The following is an 18938-nucleotide window of genomic DNA, read 5'->3' as shown; positions in this document are numbered from 1 at the left end:
GTGGATTGAATGCGGATTTTTAACTATTTATTTACTCTATGACTTGTGTAATTCGCAACCTAGTAGCCTTGCCCCTTGCTTCACAGGAGAGGCTGTTTTCATGTTTTGAACCTGAAACCAACATGTTGCAATAGTGCAACTTAACCGTTGTGCCACAACCTACATGCTCGCCCACTTTTAATGGATATCCTTCAATTGGATGCAAATACCCCTAAACGGATATGAATGTGGATTCAAATTCAGATTTCGACTATCCATTTACATCTCTAAGAACTAAAGTGGCTGTATACCTCAAGAGTGTATACCAAAAAGAAGACTTGCTCTTGAGAGTAACATCCTTGGCTCGGTCTTGGCTCGGTTGTCTTCAATACCCCGTGTTCATAGGACCAGACCTCCTGCATAAAAATCTTTTTATTTTTTTCCTGCTTCCGACAAAGCTAGGGTCATGATGGAGCAACTAGTGGTCTTATCTATGTTTACCCAAAAAACAAAATAAGTCCTATCTATGTGCCTCTCACGGTACAATATGAGTACCTATGATGGTGACCACATGGTCCACATCTATTGGCATGTGAAGTTTGAACATAGAATTGAGTCCCGATGAATTGGCGGATACAAGTAATCTTGTTTTACGACAGTATGGAGGATTGCTTCAATTATTGTCTAGGAGGACACCAAATTTTCCTTTAGGTGCTTCAACCATAGCATAGGAAGGAGCTCGTATGGAAAAATCTTTTCCATAAAGTTAGAAATGGTGAATTGAGGTCTAGTGGACCGATGATCTTTCTTCGTAAGTCATTTGGCTGGTTATTGAAAGAAAAAGCTTGATCTACTCCCCCTATTATGTAGCCGATCTCATCTCTCAAGACCTGACATGATAGTTTTCCATCATAAGGCAAGTACCAGCCGAAGAGGGAGGAGAGGTCCAGGATGATGACGAGTGTTCCGTAGTTCTCCTTAGGATTCCCAGGCTTTTTTGTCTTTTGCCCTCATTTTTTTTTACTTATATTTTTTGAACATTTGTAGAAGAACGAAAGTTTTTGCAATGTACATTCATTTTTTCTTCATTTTTTTACCCACGAATTTGTTGTGTGATAGGCTACTTTGTCACTTTTTTAAAATGAAAATAAACCTAAAAAAAAATGAAGAAGAAGAAGGAGAAGAAAGGGTTCAAAACATTGCCATGAGCAACCTTGCAAAGTAGATAGACCCTAGAATTCACAGCCCACTTATTTTAATCTATGCTATAAGCATCTTAATAAAATTAACATACTCAAACCCCTTAATCAACATGCATATAACAAAAAGATGGAAGAGCTCCCAAGGAAAAGCTTTCACATTCCTTCCTACTAGCCAATCTATCACTTATTGATGGTTCGTCTAGATTAATACATGTGGCCGCCCTTAAAATAGTTTTAATAGGAGTTTATTTTTTTGAATAATAGGGAAAGCTTTTCCTTTTATTTGGAGAAGGGTTCACCCATCCATCTAGGGTTATTTTTACTATGTTCCTCTAATTAGACAAATGTTGAAACTATTCCTCATCTCATAATGATGCTTATAACACTATCATAACATCTCACGACCCATTATGGATGATGGGAAACTTGGTCCTTGAAAATATATATTGACATGTGAATAGCTTATCCTCAATGATTTTACCATTTTGGTTTTAGTGATTTCCAAGGTTATTAACACACAATGAAATTCTTCCCCACCCCACCTAAAAAAAACAAACAAATCATTGGAATTCAAATATTGTATTCATTAGATGGATAGATCTATTTCATTAGAGGTTAAATGTGCTCATTTTATGCAACAATCATGATAAATTGGACAACTTAACTTATCTACCCTTGATTTGACTCCTTGAATACCTTGGGTTGATGTTGTTTGGATTTCCTAAAACAAGACGTTTTTCAAACCAATTTTTTTTTTTTTTAAACATTTTAGTAGATCCAAACGATGTGTACCATATATTTTGAGATGTTATGGTGTTCTGGATTCAAAATGAGGAATCATGTTCCTCTCCCCAGTGGGTAATCACCCCACCCCATCTCACACCATCCATTGGGTATGGTTCAGAGTCCTAACACCCCAAAGGTGGTTCCCATATCCCATGGATCGTATGAGATGAGGTGGTTACCTGTAGGGGAGGGGATTTAGTCTCCAAAAAGAGTGAGAAAGAGCAAGAGAAAACTTGTTGGGCATCTCCTTTTAGTTTGGAACTTTCAAGTTGCAGGGGTGACACTAAGTAGGTGCATGGCCAACCCTGCTTGGGCGTCTCTAATCTCTATGGCCTTGTGCCTCTCTTACTTTCTTGGTTTCTTTTCCATTGGATCACTGCCCTATTTTATTAAGGGTTGGGGGTCGCCATTTAATCGTATGCCATTGCATCAGCATGGGACCAACAAGAGGAGGCACAGAAGCATCCAACCAAGGGGTGTGATGGTTTTTTTTGTCATCCCTATGTTTGGGTGTAGGCCTGTAGGGACGCATGACCAAGTAGTGATCTTTTTCCCTTTTATTAAATACTTATTCTTCTCAATTTTTCTTAAAAAAAAACATATAGCATCTTGAATTCTATTATTTTTTTACGAAAACAAAAGGGTGATAAGTATGAGTGTCGTTGTTGGGCCAATCAATTTCGATTAGGTTTAATTAATTCCCAACAATTTAAGGCCTTGCACCATTATCGATTGTTTAAGTAATTGAGTTTCAGAGACTCTGGCAAGGACACGTTTTAATTGGCTAATCCTACTATAATTGGACTAATTAGGCTATAAACAGGCTAATCAGGCCATAAACATCCGAAGGGCTACAACCAAACATCATTACCAATCGGTGATAATAGATAGAGCTAGGCCCCGCACTGGAGGCCAACTAATAACCGGCTGGTCCAATGTTGCCTTTAACCGGTCAAGCCTATTGGTGCTGGCTAGCATTTAACACCCCCAGATGCGATAGGATATGGGTTGAATCGGCCGAGCCAGGCGATCAAAACGACCTAGATTCCTTCACCGCCTTCACTATGTGACCATCAGCGGCCATTTATATCTCCCCATTATTTTTGAAGGTCGAAATTACCCCCATTGTTGCGCGATTTTCCCTCTCAACATCGATCGAAGGCCTCGGGTGGACCGTGGCTGAAGGAAAACTCGGTCCTTAGTTTAAAGCTCCAAACCCTCTTCCCCGCCAGGTCCTGCGCTTTCTCTCCGGTCACTACAATTCGGAGCTCTCCTGCTTGATAGCTTCCTGTGAGAAGGAAAAGAAGCAAGCGTCTGTGCCAATGGGAACATCGGTTCAGGTCACTCCACTCTGTGGAGTCTACAGCGAAAATCCTCTCTGTTATCTGCTTTCCATTGATGGATTTAACTTCCTCGTCGACTGCGGATGGAACGATCTCTTTGACACCAATCTTCTTCAACCCCTTGCCAAGTTAGTACCCACTCCATTCCTCTCTAACTGAAACTATTTTTTTCCATTTATTTTGTAGAAACAGAACTTGTTATTAACTGTTCATTTCCCCTTCGCTTTTGTTTGTTCAAGTGTAATCTATACATGGGGAAGCTAAACGTATAAACAAAAATTGGCCCTAGTGAAAATCTTTCTTTAACGCGTTCTGTAATCTATGTGGAGGATTTTCCATTTGTCACTTTGCAAAATTACAGTAGAAGAATGATGAAAAATTTGGATTCTGCATTTGTTATTTTTCTTAATTGCAGTAAAAGAATGGTGAAAAATCTATACAAGGTTAACCTAGTTATTTGTTACATGCTCATTTATTTGAGAAGGATCGAAGGTCACGTAGGAAGTGTTGGGTATGTTTTTATTTGTGTGTTCAATGTCCCTATCTGCTCGTTTATGGTTGTTTCTTGGCACTTTTCTAGGCTATGGTAATTTTTTTTTTTCAATTTCTTTTAATGCTTTAGTATGTCCCAGATTTTTATGCACTTTCCAATATAAGTCACCAATCGCAACCTAGTTCAGACCAGCCTATAAAAGAAAGACCGGGATGTAGAAAATTCCAAAAGATTACGTTGGTTATTACATATAAACAAGACAAACTGATTTCAGTCTGCATAAGTAGAAAACTCAATTATTATTATTTTTTGGTCGCTCAAAGACCTCAATTAAGTTTTATCATTTAATTCATGTACATTTTAAAAATGATTCTCAGTCATCATTTTGTATAAAAAAAAGAAGCAAGTGGTTATGGATTTCAGCCAACAAACAATTTACAGACGTTCAGCAAAAGTTTAGAAATTTTTTATCATTTACTGTTTTGGATGTTTAAAAACATTTTTCCAGTCAGCAATTTATATCAGAAGGTAATCACAATTATGGATTTCAGTTTCAGGAAAAAATAAGGGGCATGGTTTTGTGGAAGAAAAAAAAAATGATAGAATAAAGAAAGAATGTCAGATGGCACATGCTAGTTAATGCAAAACCCTTTAATCTAGTAGAGAAGCACTTCATCTGAAATTGAACTGCCAAAGTGTTGAAAAGTCCTAAAAATATGCTGAACATAATTGTTGAGTGTTACCTACATTTAAAACTAGAAAAGAGAAAGAGAAGTCTCAATCTTGTGATGACAATCCTATTGCTGACTAATTTAAGAATCATATACCCTTAAAACGAACCAAAACTCTAGGTTTAAGCGTAACCACATGAGGTAGGGGTGTCACAAGATCTAATCATGATCCCAGTGTGATTCTAGATGTATTCAAGTATACTATGAACCAATCAAGGTGGATTTGCGCTGTTAAACAATTGAATTCAGGTGTACCTCAATCCGATCCCATTTGTATCCGATTTGGGCCATTACCCATTGCTGGTCCTGCCTATACGGGGTCCTAGGAGGGGTGAGTTTGGAGACAGTCCTAACCTTCGGCGTTTTTCTGCTCAAAGTGGCCACTCCCAAGACTCGAACCTGGGCATTTGTTCTGGAAACCTGAACCCTTTACTATTGCTCCAAGCAATGGCCCCTTAAGATCCATCTGAAAATATTCATAATTCTCAGTATTGTTGTTGTCATTGCTAGGTTTTAATCTATTATTAGGACAGGTTTATATTTTTATGTGTGCAATATAGTTGTTTGTTAATATCTTGGTTCCTTTAAGGGGCGACATATCCTAGTCTGATCAGAATCCAATAAAATATGAACCTCAAATATGACGTGTCAGATATGACAGGGCTCAGATTGAATTTAATATCCCTAAATATGATTTGAATCCAATTTGTTTTGCTCTATTGTGAGATGTTTGCTTCGTGTGCTCCCCTCATTTTGAGGTGTAAGCTTCTGTGATTGTGGCTTTACATATTTTTCTCACATACCTTTTAAAAGAGTGTGAATTAATTTCTATATTCTTTCCTCCTGTGAATTTCATCTCTTTATTCTTGTTTTTTAAGAGAGAAAGTGTGCAGTATAGTAAGCCAAAGGTCCAAGACATTGGGTACAAAAAATTTTCCTAGGCATAGAGATCTGCTAGATGGAACCCGTGAAATGTTGAGATGGTGCATTCTACCCATTGCTCGTGTCCACATCTGTAGGCACATATCGGATGATCCATGATTGTCTTTTGTGATTATTGCAGACCCTAGGTTAATCATTTTATTTTTGCACATTGTTTTGTAGATGAACAAGGGGGAAAAAAAAAGGAACGAACAAATTAGTGCTAATTTAGGATTAGCTCTAATGCGTGATAAGTTGCGAGAAAGTCATTTGAGGTGGCGTGAACATGTGTAGTGGAGGCCTTTGAACGCTCCAATATGGAGGGGTGATTTGATTATGATTGAAAGATCTAAAAGAAGTTGGGTTAGGCCTAAAATGACTCTAGGAGAAATGGTGAGGAAAGACATGCATAGCTTTGGACCACTAACAAGTATGGCTTTGAATAGAGATGAATGGAGAAAAAGTATGCATGCAGCCGACCCCATTTAGTTGGGGTGAGGCTGAGTTGAGATGTCAACATGAAAACCGATGTCACACCTTGGTGGCTGATAGCTGGAATCAATGTCAATAGAAGAATGCCACGTGGTTCAAGAATATTTTATGTACATGGCCCAAATCCAATACTGACCCTGAACCAGAAAGTCAGGGAGGAAGGTCAGTATACCAGAGCACAGCGGTACCTAGCAGGTGTTTGGAAGGTGAAAATGCCTTCTTCATTGCATGTACATCTCTGTCAGCTTTATCAAGATAGAAAAAGAACAAGAAATGAAAACGGGGCCACCTTTATTTAATAGCCCCATTGTGCATTGTTTTGTGGAAATTCCTTGAAATTATAGCTCGTGTGTGCAGGGTATCTTCAACAGTAGATGCCATTTTACTATCACATCCAGATACACTTCATCTTGGTGCTTTGCCATATGCAAGGAAACAACTCGGACTTTCTGCTCCAGTTTACTCAACAGAGCCAGTGTACAGACTAGGACTCTTGACAATGTATGATCACTATCTTTCACGAAAGGTGAAGTTTCTTTCCATCCTTTCAACGTCTGCACTTTTTCATATTCAATTATGAAATGTTGGGTGGTTCCTTCTAGATAATTTAACCAGTTCTTTCTGGGAATGCTTATTATGCTTTTCTGTAGTTAAAGAAGGAATAGAAGTTGAAGATGTGTTTGGCCTGTACTGACCACCATAATTGCATGTACTACCTAGTAGACAAGTAGCCTGAGATGTCTAAGGTGAGTGATCGCCTTGTATCTGTAGGTGCCTAGAGCAGTTCCAGTCAAAGAAGAGGGAAGAAAATTCACCTGTGAACTGGCATGCCGGGCATATTTTAGTCCAATCATGGTGCATGCGTATTCATTGCTGAGGCAGCAAGGCGCCTAGCCACCACCGCCGTGGCTGGACTTGGTCCCAATGACAAGTCTGCTGACTACTGACTTTTGGCTGGCCATTACTAGCTTATCTATTGATGAGATTTGTTGAGCTAAATGCACATCTTATAATCGTACAGAGCAACGAAAAGTTCATGAAGATCCTGACTCTGTCGGGTTTATTGTGCTTTTTTGCTTTTGGAACTTAAACAACCATAAAGAAACATATTCATGAAACATAAAGAATCAAGGGGGAAAAAAAAAGAATTTAATCTTTTAAGGAAATATGTCAATATCCTACAACACAATATTCAAATAGAGTGCTGATGTAATGATGGCCAATTCCTTCATAGGCAAGTAGGCTTCTGATGATTCATCCTTTGATTTCTCAGTATCTTTCACAAAATGTGATAGTTGCATATCACTTTCAAAACCAGTGGTCCTATGTTCATACCTCATTGGGTCCTATCTAGTGCTCTTATTATCCACCTCTAAAGTGCTTCTTCCTTTCAAAATATAAAAATCATTTGTCCAAAAGTGCTTTGCTCATAGTGCTCCCTTGTTGAAGACCTAAGCACCATAGTTTTTTATTCGAATACCAATAGTCAACTGACATTTTTCGGTTTTAACTTACTGGTCTCCCATAAGAAGCATTGAATCTTCTCCGTTCCCCTAACCTTTGAATTTGAAGCCTTTGAATGTGAGAGATAGTAGATTGGGATGCTTGCATTGTGCACTTGGGCATTGTTTTTCTACCCTTGAAGGATAATATTTTTTTTTTTTTTTTTTTTTTTTTTTTTTTTACTTTTGTTTTCATGCTAAGTTGAATTTTCCCCTAACCTTCAAATTTCCATCCCAAGTTGAATGTCTCTTGGCTAGGGTGTGAAGCATTAGAGCTTGGAAAGCATCATCGCACCTCATTCTCGCCTTGGGATGCTTCTGCTATTTTTCCTTTTTCTCCTTAGTTCACTCTGACATGTGGGGTCCGTGTCATGTTAAGAGTTAATAGGGTTATTTTATTTTGTTACTTTTGTTGATGAACACTCTCGAATGACTTGGTTATATTTGTTAAAGGATCATTCTGAATTTTTAGTAGTTCTTAAACAATTTTATTCTGAAATACAGACTTAATTTGGTGTGTCAATTAAAATTATTCGTCAGATACAACAACAACAGCGACAACTCAGCCTTTTCCCAATTAAATGGTGTTGGCTTCATGGATCCTTGCCCTCCAATCAGCTCTATTCGAGCCTTCGAGGTCATTCTTGGTACAAGGCCTAAGCTTTGCATGTCTTTCCTCACCACTTCTATGGTGATTTTAGCTCTAAAAATTTTCGTCTAGATAATGCTTTAAAATATACTCAACGTGAAATATCTGACCTTTGCTTTGATATCAAAGCTCAGACGACCAGAAAAGAGAAGAACCAATGAGAGGGAGAGAGAGTGGGAGTCTCGGTTAGACTGTATGTCTAACTGAGACCTCCTATGTTGCTTTATATAATACCTGTAATAGTGTGCAATTACAATAATGGACTCGACTTAAATATTACAACTCTAAACATTGACAGCTACATATTACCAAATATGCCTTAAGAACAGTGGTAACACCTAATAACACTTAACACTTAACAACTTAGCAGTGTTTACAACTATTGTTCTGTACATTGAACTTGAATGTTCAGTGTAATCTTTCCTCATCCTATCAGCTCCTTTTTGCGTGCTTGTCTTTGTGCAGGTTCTTTTCCTTCTTTTACGTATACAGTATACACAGTTCAGACCTTTGGCTAGCTTTTTTTTTTTACATCTCATTATAGTCATGTTATTTAGATCTGAAGAGCTAGATTTGGACACTGCTGACCTTTCTGAGTTCTTTCCTATTGCAGCAAGTTTCAGAATTTGACTTGTTTACTCTAGACGATATTGATTCTGCTTTCCAAAATGTGACCAAATTGACATATTCTCAGAACTATCATCTAACTGGTAGGTGTCAAAATCTTCTCTCTTTAAAATGCCTCTCCAAATATGAGATCAGGTAGAGAAATTCTTGGTTCAGGATATATGAATTCTGTCATCCGAACAGATTCGTTTATGCTGTACTTGCGGTCTGTTAAGGACCAGTACACATCTTAATTAATGGCAGGCCTAGCTCCTTTGCACATGCACTGCCTTTGTGACACAGGTGGATCTGCTTGTGTGTCTGATATTGAGATATTTTGAAACAACTACTCTTCTATATTTTCTTCTTATGCATCCGTGAGTCCTTGAACTAAAAACTTTCATACAGGCAAAGGTGAAGGAATTGTTATTGCCCCTCATGTGGCTGGGCATCTTTTGGGAGGTACAGTTTGGAAGATCACAAAAGATGGAGAAGATGTAATATATGCTGTTGACTTCAACCATCGCAAGGAAAGGTTATATGAAGCTCCTCCTTCCAAATACTTGAATCCAAGTGGGGGATCTGTCTACCATAAAATGCTTACATGACATTTCTTTTTGTTCCAATATTTATCAGGCACTTGAATGGAACTGTCTTGGAATCTTTTGTTCGACCAGCTGTTCTAATAACAGATGCTTACAATGCTTTGAACAATCAGCCTTCTAGACGCCAAAGGGATCAAGAATTCCTTGGTATTCCCTTTTCCTCAGTGATGGTTGACTCTTTGAAATAATATACATATATGAAAATGCTTTCTTGGTTTTTTACTATTGGATGCTTTCGTTTTCTTATAGATGCCATACTGAAGACTCTAAGGGCAGAAGGAAATGTACTACTTCCAGTTGATACAGCTGGACGAGTCTTGGAACTTATTTTGATGCTGGAACAGGTATTTCTGAACCTGTGGTACTTTTTCAAGTTAAAATTCTCAGAACTCTAAAGATGACTTTGGCGGATATGGCAGCACTGGGCACAGCATCACCTTACCTATCCCATCTTTTTTCTCACCTATGTTGCACCAAGCACAATTGAGTATGTTAAAAGCTTCCTTGAGTGGATGAGTGATTCTATTGGCAAGTCCTTCGAACACACACGAGATAATGCTTTTCTTTTGAAGTAAGTAACGCCTTTGTTATAGTTTCCAAAGAATGCTTTCTTGCCAATATATATATATATATATATATTTTTTTTTTGCTACCTGGAAGTCTTTTTTTTTTGGCTCCTCCATATCTGTTTTAGGCTGTCTTGGTAAATAACAGTTAGGAAGTATTTAAAATGCTGAACCACTATATTGTTCCCTTTTCTCCCCACTATTTCTTCTGAACAGTAAGAACCATTTCTGTTAAAAATTGCAGGCATGTCACCCTTATAATCAACAAGAATGAGCTTGAGAAAATCCCAGATGGCCCAAAGGTCAGGATCCTCACTCTCTAGTTCCCTACACAATGCACATGCATACATTCAGATATATGCACGTACATACATACATACATACATACATACAGTGTACTGATTCACCTTGTTTAGATTGTTCTAGCATCAATGGCCAGTTTGGAAGTGGGGTTTTCTCACAACATATTTGCCGAATGGGCTACTGACGTCAAGAATCTCGTGCTTTTTACTGAAAGAGGCCAGGTATAGTTTTCTCTGAGGCCTATCTTACACTGTGGCTTCAGAAATATGATTTTTTGCTGACAGATATCATTGGATGAGGAGGAGAGAAAAAATCAATTTCTCCTTCATTATATTCTTTACTTGTTTGTGGGCATGGATTAGACTTGTCCTTTTTTTCTCTTTATGATAGGCATTGGATCCATGCAGCTGACCCCATTTAGTTGGGATATGGCTGAGTTGAGTTGAGGACAGGCATAGGGTAATTCAAAATTTCTGTCAAGTCTATGGTGATACATATTGTTGTCTTGATATACATTGTTGTGGCCCTTAATAGCTTGAGCTTTTGGGATAAGCGGTTGTAACATGGTAGCAAAGCTGGGAGATTGGCTGTTCGATCCTTGATAAGTGCAATGGGTTTGTGTGTTGTACCACTTATGCCTTGTGGCCCTTGGTGCCATGTGATGGTGCCACGTGTAGAGCCATGTATGTGGGCCTGTTCCTGTGGGGGATGATATAAATTGTTCTGTCCCTTAATAGGGATAAGTGGTTGTAACAGTTTAAATATTTATAATCTTCCATTTGGTCCATGAAAATTTGAAATGCAAAGGACATATAATCAGATGGTTAGAATATATAGAAAATTATTCTAACAAGGATGGGATGTTGATTGTACATGTTTAGGATCCCCATGTGTTGAAAGTTAAAACAAAAATTCATATTGTATATATGGAAATTTCATTTCCATGACTTTGGCTGGTATTCCCTTGACAGTGCTCTTAAAATATGCCTGTCCTGATATTTTTATTAAAAATACATGCAGTTTGCGACGTTAGCACGAATGCTTCAGGCAGATCCACCACCTAAAGCAGTAAAGGTCACCATGAGCAAAAGGGTTCCTTTGGTTGGGGACGAGTTACGAGCTTATGAAGAAGAACAAAACCGAATTAAAAAAGAGGAAGCTCTAAAAGCTAGTCTTAGCAAAGAAGAGGAGTTAAAAGCATCTCATGAGTCTGATGCTAATTTGGGTGATCCTATGGTCATTGATGCAAATAATACCCATGTCTCTTCAGATGGTATGCTTATGCATTTCTTGTCTCTTGAGATTGCAATCATTTTGTTTTTGTTTTTGTTTTTTTTTTTTTTTTTGGTGAATAAATAATTCCAAAGAGTAAAAAAAAGAATAAGCTGTTTTGTATTTCTTTTAGGTTCTCCTTAAAATGTATCATGTTTTTTTACACACTCTACTTTGTTTTGTCAAAGATTGGAAGTTCTTATCATAATTTTTTTTTATTATTTTTTTTGGGTGGGTGGGTGGGTGGGGATGAAAGTAAATGCCAAAACTGTTAGTAACATTTAGTACCGTCAAAACTCAAAAGGTTATGCTTCCTGGACACATGGCGGACATGGACAGTTGGATAAATAACTGATAATTTCAGTTTGAAACAAGAATGCCATTTCAAAATAATGGAAACTGATGTCATTGCTGTCACTTTTTTTTTCACTTTAGAGTAACTTTTAGATATTTCCCCTTTTTTTTTTAGGCCAAATGACCGTGAGGCATGTGATCATGGCTTAGGGTTGCAGACTTGCAGTATTGGAGACAATTGGAGTGCTAGACATCTCCAAATGTCTAATTCTTTATCCATACATTATATTTTGGGTGCATGGGCACAGGTCAGTTGGACTTGCTTCCCAAGGTAGATTGGGCTTAATGTCTGCTTCGTGCCATTTTTGTTGGGGCCCAAATTTTATTGATTGGTAAGGCCTACACTCCCCTGCTTATGTGTCGAGTTTGGGCCCAAATGGTTTCTGCCATGTGTCAAAATTCAAACAAGGTCAGGAAAAATGGTTAAGAACTAATTGTCTTTGAATGATTCTGAACCCTTGAAAATTTAAGAAAATGTTGAAAGGATGGTGGGACAGAGAATTGAATGAGGGCCCCAAATTTGACATGACCAATACATGGTATCTTCTTTCCATCAATGGTACAAAATTTCTCAATTGGCATGCTGTATGTAAAAAATCAATTTTTGGATCTGCCTCCACCATCAAGTCCACCTGAACTGCTTCCTTTTGGCCTTATTTTTTTGGGGCTTACATTTAGATGGATGTATTTTTGTAGTTGGATTTTTTCTATTAGAGATAAGAAATCAAGGGCTTTATTGAACATTAATATTAGTATTACAGTGGTCACTTCAAAGTATTTTTTGTTATTTTGCTTTTCGGTCACTTAAAAAAAAATAATAATAAATAAGGGTTACAGCGGAAAGTAGTATCACCTCGAAAGACATATTTTAGTGATGAATAGAAATTATTTATTTATTTATTTATTTATATTTATACAAGAGTTAATGATAATATAAGAGATATGGGTTGTGTGGAGTTAAAAATATATTGGAGAGGGCAAATGATGATAACTATAGTACCCAGCTAAGTCGCTTACCATCTGAAACTTGGACATTAGGCAAGTTGTGCCCAATCTGGCATAAGTTCTTTGTTGTGTTCAGGGTACTGTCCAGATTATATGCATTTATTAGTTTATTTTTGATAAATCCAGAATTTATTCTTGTAATAACTTAAGAAATTTGATCTTTTCATGTCATGAAGTGATGAAATTTGTTTTAGTTATTTTCTGATCAATTAGATGTTGCAATCTCAACAGTTATCTTTTACCATACATTCCATGCATGTGAAATTGTGTCTTCTTGACATTATTTCTCCAACCATATTTAAAAAATTTTCATATGTTACTAATTTTCTGGCAGAGGATATGCCTTTCATTTCATTTTGAATTCTCAAGCATATTCTGTATCCTCGAACATGTATTTATGATTAGGTGTTCTATTGAAGATTTTCTTATTCTTTTCCTCAGTGAAAGATATTTTTATTTGGCATAACTGCATTTCCCTCTGCATCAGTAATTTTCTGTGACGGTTTGTTTACTGTGTGGATATTATTATACATGCATTCTTTGCTGTGGATGCACATGCTTAGTCTGGTTCCTTCTCCTTAAATGAGATTATATTTAACCCCTGCCTTGTCCTGATGAAAATAAATAGATAAATTCACTTCTTGATATACTTTGCAGTGACCAGTCCACATGGTGGTGGGCACCAGGACATCTTCATTGATGGATTTGTTCCTCCGTCCACTAATGTTTCCCCGATGTTTCCCTTCTTTGAGAACTCTTCTGAATGGGATGATTTTGGTGAGGTCATTAATCCTGATGATTACGTACTTAAGGAAGAAGACATGGACCAAATATCAATGCGTGTAAGTTGAGATTATCAAAAATCTTCTTGTTGTAGCTTCATTTTGTATAATTATATCAGAGTTGATATTGGCTATAGTTGACCTAAAAAATAATAGATTTTACTTATGAAACATTAACTAAGGGTGAGTTAATGGGTATGAAGTTCTTTGCTTGGTTCAAAATTGGCTTCCATTTTCTATTAGTCTATTTACGGCAAATATCCATGTGGAAGGGCCAAATATCCTGATGTATTCAATTATATTTATGGATGTGTCCAATATGTTACTGATATTCCATACATATTGCCCCAGGTTGGTGGAGATTTGGATGGCAAACTTGATGAAGGGTCTGCTAACTTGTTTCTTGATTCGAAGCCTTCAAAAGTTGTTTCAAATGAATTGACTGTAAGTTGAACAAGAGCTTTTTGTTGTTGCACCCTAACAGGCTATGCTCCAGGTTCTGTAGTTGGAACTTAAGTGAAATCAGTGAATTAAATGAACAGTTGTGTTTGGTAGAGTATGAATTGATTAATCTTGCTAATTAGTTAATGGGGTTCGGCTGTTCAAGGTGTGCTTCATGCATTAGAAATTAAATATGCCATGATCATTCTGGTTCCTGTTTCATAAGATCTACTTCGTGTGTAAGAAATTGAAATACACCATGGTCATTCTGTTTCCTGTTTCATAAGATCTGCTTCATTCATTAGGCATTGGATATGCCATGATCATAAATATTTTGGTAGATTGTCTTCTTCACAGGACTACTGTCGTTGTCCTTTCTTCAATGATATATGCAGGTGCCCTACGTTCTTAACTTGTTGGGCATCTTTTGATAATGCTGTCCTGATCATGTGCAACTGCTTTGTTTTGGGAGAATATAATTGTCACAAGCATTGGGGATGTTTAGCCTGAAATTATTTCATGTTTTTCTTGCCACATTGCAGATATTGAATGGGCATGGGTGGGTCCATGTGATGGAGCGTATCGTGCCCATCTCACTGGTTAACTTTCAGCACAAAACAAGCACAAGAAGTGGTTTTAGTGACTAAAGTTTCATAAGTATAACAGTGCCATTTCATGATCTTCTAGTGGAAGGAATCTACAAAGTAGAAGTTGTGATTACAAGGGACAAGGCTCTCCTTTGTTGAATGGATTTATTAAAGTATCGAACCTTTAAAATGTCAAGTTTGTGAGAACCATACTTCAACATGCACTCAATTCTGGTCGACTTTTGAGGCCTCAACTTGACGTTGAAGGCTGTTCTCCGACAGTCCTTCATTGTCGAACCGAACCCTTTTAATGTTGAATTCTGTAAATCTGCAGAATATTGTGGTTTCCATATTTGAAAGATTTAGTTGCCTATTACACATGGAGTTCAATTGGCAAGTTAGGAACCCCGAATATGGTCACATTACTTGGCCCCATGGAGCAATGTGGTGGAATCTACCAGTCGAAGGAGTGTACAAAGTAGAAGTTGTGATTACACGGGAAAAAACTGCCACAATCCTCAGTTGATGTACCCACTGGAAAGAAGACACTCAATGGGATTTGAAGTTTGGATATAAACAAGGGCCGGCAGAAACTTTACCATGTTATATGCTAAATCTGAGATCCGGCTGTGATGATGATCACATTCAATCCCATACTACAGAAGTACAGAGGTAGGGGTGCAAATCAGGCTGGCGCATGAAAACTTTGGAGTAAAATTTGAAGTACATTGGGCCAGGACTTGGGCTTGTTCCCATTCAAAATTAATCGATTGCTCAATCCAGTGCCAGCTGAAGTTGCCCACCCTGTATGGAGGCTATAAGACTGGCTGCTGAAGGCTCCATACCTCTACTATAGGATACCATTATTTAGTACAGGATCCTATAATTGGAGGAACATAAACTGTCTCGTAGAGAAGTTTCTGAATTTCTTGTATCTCGTTAATTTATGCATTTTCTTTTCCCACCACCATAGTTGTATCGTGCTAGGCTATCCTAGGCTTTGGAAGGGGAGGGGGGGGGGGAATCAATGCGACACCCAACTTGTCAAGGTGACTAATTCAAGAGTATGATCACCACCATTGGATGTGGTTTGATCTTTTATTTTAGGTCTGTTTTGATAATATATGGTTATGGCTTTTGTTTTAAGTGCTTTTATGTGTAATAGGCTCAATTATAAGGCCCAAATTTTAGGATCAAAGGGGGTATATGAAATTAGTATTTTAATTAGGTAGTTAATATTAGTAGTGGGGTCCATTAGCTATTGGTTAGAATTATCTTCTTAGATAAAGTTTATCCTATTTGTGAGACTTAGTTTGGAGGAGATAAGGTTCATTTTGAGTTAGCTTACGGCTCTTTCTAAAGAGTCTACATATGGAAGGGGTTCTTTATCTATTTAAGTTATTTATTTTATTATTTAATTGTTTGAGTTAAGTAGGAAGCTTAGGTTAGTTAGACTCCAATTTTATTTCTTTTTTCTATTTTATAAATACATGTAAGTGGCTAAACCTCACCCACAATTTGGAATGAATAGAGTAGTTTTGTTTTTGAAAAATGAGTTGCGTGCTCTCTCTTTCTCCCCCACAAAATCTATTTCCTTTCTTCTCTCTCTTCTCCCCATTTTCTCTTCTTTGCCACCACAAATAGATCTTCCATCATCTGATCTGCATCAGCGACCAAGGCGCCCTTCCAGCAAAGGGCACCTGGACGCCTAGATGCCTTGACAACTATGCTCACCACCCATTGCTTTTTCTTCTACTGTGTTAAAGGAGCCTTGCAACCAAGCATGCCTTTATATCTTCTTTACTGCCCTGACAAATCGATTTATAACTTTATGAGCTGCATCCCAACATGTTATGCTTTAATGATGTAGTTCTACGATTTCTCATATTCTGCGGTGGCAATGCAAGGACATACCCATTTGTCATTATCTGTCTGTATCAACATGTGTTCGACACCAACAGGCTTGTCAGAACCGGTTGACACTTTTGTCTTCTTTTTTTCCCCTTCTAAAGAAAAAAATATATCTATATGTTATATTCACCTATTGTTTACAGCATTATATGCATATTCAGGCTTTTGGAGTTTTTAGGTTTGCCATGTATGACCTTTATCCATGTCCCTGTCATTTGAGCTGTTACCTATAAAAATGCTGCAGTCTTTTACATTTCTATGATCATTGATGTCCATGTTCAACATTTTTCTCTGTTTCAGGTGCAAGTGAAGTGTTCTCTGGTTTACATGGACTTTGAGGGTCGTTCTGATGGCCGTTCAATCAAATCAATTCTTGCACATGTGGCCCCATTGAAGCTTGTATGGACTTCTTCTTCCCTTTTTTTTTTTTTTTTTTTTTTTTTTTTTTTTTTAATTGATTTACTATATGGTATCGTCTATAATTATTTGATTACCCGTTGTTTCTAATTTTGTAGGCTTTCTACCTAATCCAATTGTCATGTAGTAAATTCTTTGGTGGTAATGCATCACTTGTGATAAAAATAAACTTCACAATGTGTTTTCCTATATGAAGGTTTTGGTGCATGGAACAGCAGAGGCTACAGAGCATTTGAAGCAACACTGCTTGAAACATGTATGCCCCCATGTTTATGCGCCTCAAATTGGGGAAGCAATTGATGTCACCTCAGATTTATGTGCATACAAGGTACCTGCCATCGACAACTGTTTAAGTTTTTGTGGGCTAGCAGTATTTTGATAACCCTGCATTTATCCTTTTTCCTCTTGGGTCTGTTGTCTGAATGGTAGGTGCAACTTTCTGAGAAGCTGATGAGTAATGTGCTCTTCAAGAAGGTGAGTATCTCAACTTGAATCTCTTATGCTTTATATTGTCTCTCTCTCTCTCCTCTCTCTCTCTCTCTCTCTCTCTCTCTCTCTTGTGTGTGTGTGGAATAGGTTATCTCTTCAACTCTAAAGTCCTTCACCTGAGAATTTCATTGATGTTATTCCTTACAGAAACATTTGAGTCTTTCTTCAGTGGTTCTCAAAGGATGGGGTGAAGAGTAAGTAATTGATGACATAGTAACTATCCGTTGAGGAGCTTTAACAATAGAACATACAGAAATTTGGGAAGACTTTACTCTCTAGGATAAATAGAACTAGTGTTCTACAGTTTAACAGTGTCCAAGTGGTGGAATCAAATCACAACTACCCATAGTTTTTGTGGAACTAAGAGAAATTTTGTCAACTTATTTTGCAGATAATTAGGCAAAAGATAGTGTTCAGTGGATCACAACCACTTGGGAATTCTTTGCCACTATCGATTCAATCATATGCTTTGTGTTTTGGGATTACAACTTTGTGTCATTTCTGTTTTTTTCTTTAGCCCTTTTGCCATTTATATCCTTCATGACAGAAAAGAGAAAGTTAGGGACAGGGTTTAGGTTGAGACTAGGGTAGGTATTGATGGTGGATGAAAGGATGAAGATGTGAGTTGATAGAAGAGACTGTTCTTTGGTGAGAGTTTAGTGAACAGAAGTGGTGAAAAGAGACTGTTACAGAGCTTAAAGAAACTGCTATAACATATATAAGATGAAGAAATAGAAAGTAGAAAAGAGAAGTGGAGAAAAAAAGGATAATTCACCTAGAAATCCAACTAGGGTTGAAGGAATCCACCTTCAAATGGGCCTTTGAATCAACACTGCTGTAATCATTCAGTTCATTCCTTTTAAAAGGTAAAATATTGGAATAACTTTTCATTACCAAAGTGGTGAACTAACAAGTTATAACCTTTCTTTTTTGCCACTCATCTTATTCTCAAAAGTTATTTAATATAGTTTCTAATTTAGCGGTACAAATGGGTTTTCAAAAAGTCAAAAGTCGTTTAATGGAGTATTTAATGCAGTTTTATGTGAAAGGACATATTTACCCTCATTGAAAATTCTGCATTAAATAGCTTTTGGGAATAAGACGAGGGGCAAAAAAGTAAGGTACAATCTTGTTGTAACCAACCTTGAGAGATGTATCATATTGTATAGGAGATACACAAGATGAACTAAAGATACGCATAGAAGTGGTCAAGGACTCAAGATACGTGTGGAAATACACTTTTGGAGCAAAACACGGTATAAATAAGCAATATATAACATGCATATAAAGACTAAAATGGAAGTATAATGAGATAAGTGCATTCAATTGAAATCGTTATAAAGGTTGAGGTTTGTTACATATAGTAATAGTCTAATGCCATGGTGGTTCAAACTCATAGCTGGAAGGGTCTTCAGGAATAGGAGCTACTAGGATGATGTTGTGCACCGATCAAACCTGGTCACAATATTGACCCCAATCAAAATAGTTATGGTTTTTTTTTT

The 18938-nt window shown here is 37.3% G+C and overlaps 1 protein-coding gene across 1 annotated transcript in view; it reads left to right on the top strand.

Moving 5' to 3' along the window:
- Positions 1–3116: 3116 nt before the first annotated feature.
- LOC122087261 (cleavage and polyadenylation specificity factor subunit 2) overlaps positions 3117–18938 on the top strand; it is an 18361-nt gene continuing 2539 nt past the window's right edge. The window contains exons 1-15 of the mRNA XM_042656329.1: positions 3117–3438; positions 6305–6473; positions 8712–8808; positions 9113–9239; positions 9341–9456; positions 9559–9653; positions 9729–9880; positions 10120–10177; positions 10292–10399; positions 11199–11451; positions 13467–13651; positions 13943–14035; positions 16831–16929; positions 17144–17275; positions 17377–17421. Of these exons, the coding sequence (XP_042512263.1) occupies positions 3290–3438; positions 6305–6473; positions 8712–8808; positions 9113–9239; positions 9341–9456; positions 9559–9653; positions 9729–9880; positions 10120–10177; positions 10292–10399; positions 11199–11451; positions 13467–13651; positions 13943–14035; positions 16831–16929; positions 17144–17275; positions 17377–17421 (1878 nt within the window). The 5' untranslated portion in view covers positions 3117–3289. The remainder of the gene's footprint in view (positions 3439–6304; positions 6474–8711; positions 8809–9112; positions 9240–9340; positions 9457–9558; positions 9654–9728; positions 9881–10119; positions 10178–10291; positions 10400–11198; positions 11452–13466; positions 13652–13942; positions 14036–16830; positions 16930–17143; positions 17276–17376; positions 17422–18938) is intronic.

Source organism: Macadamia integrifolia, chromosome 8, assembly GCF_013358625.1.
Source record: "Macadamia integrifolia cultivar HAES 741 chromosome 8, SCU_Mint_v3, whole genome shotgun sequence".
NCBI lineage: Eukaryota > Viridiplantae > Streptophyta > Magnoliopsida > Proteales > Proteaceae > Macadamia > Macadamia integrifolia.
Note: the sequence above shows the minus strand (reverse complement) of the source record. Positions and strands in the feature narration are given on the sequence as shown.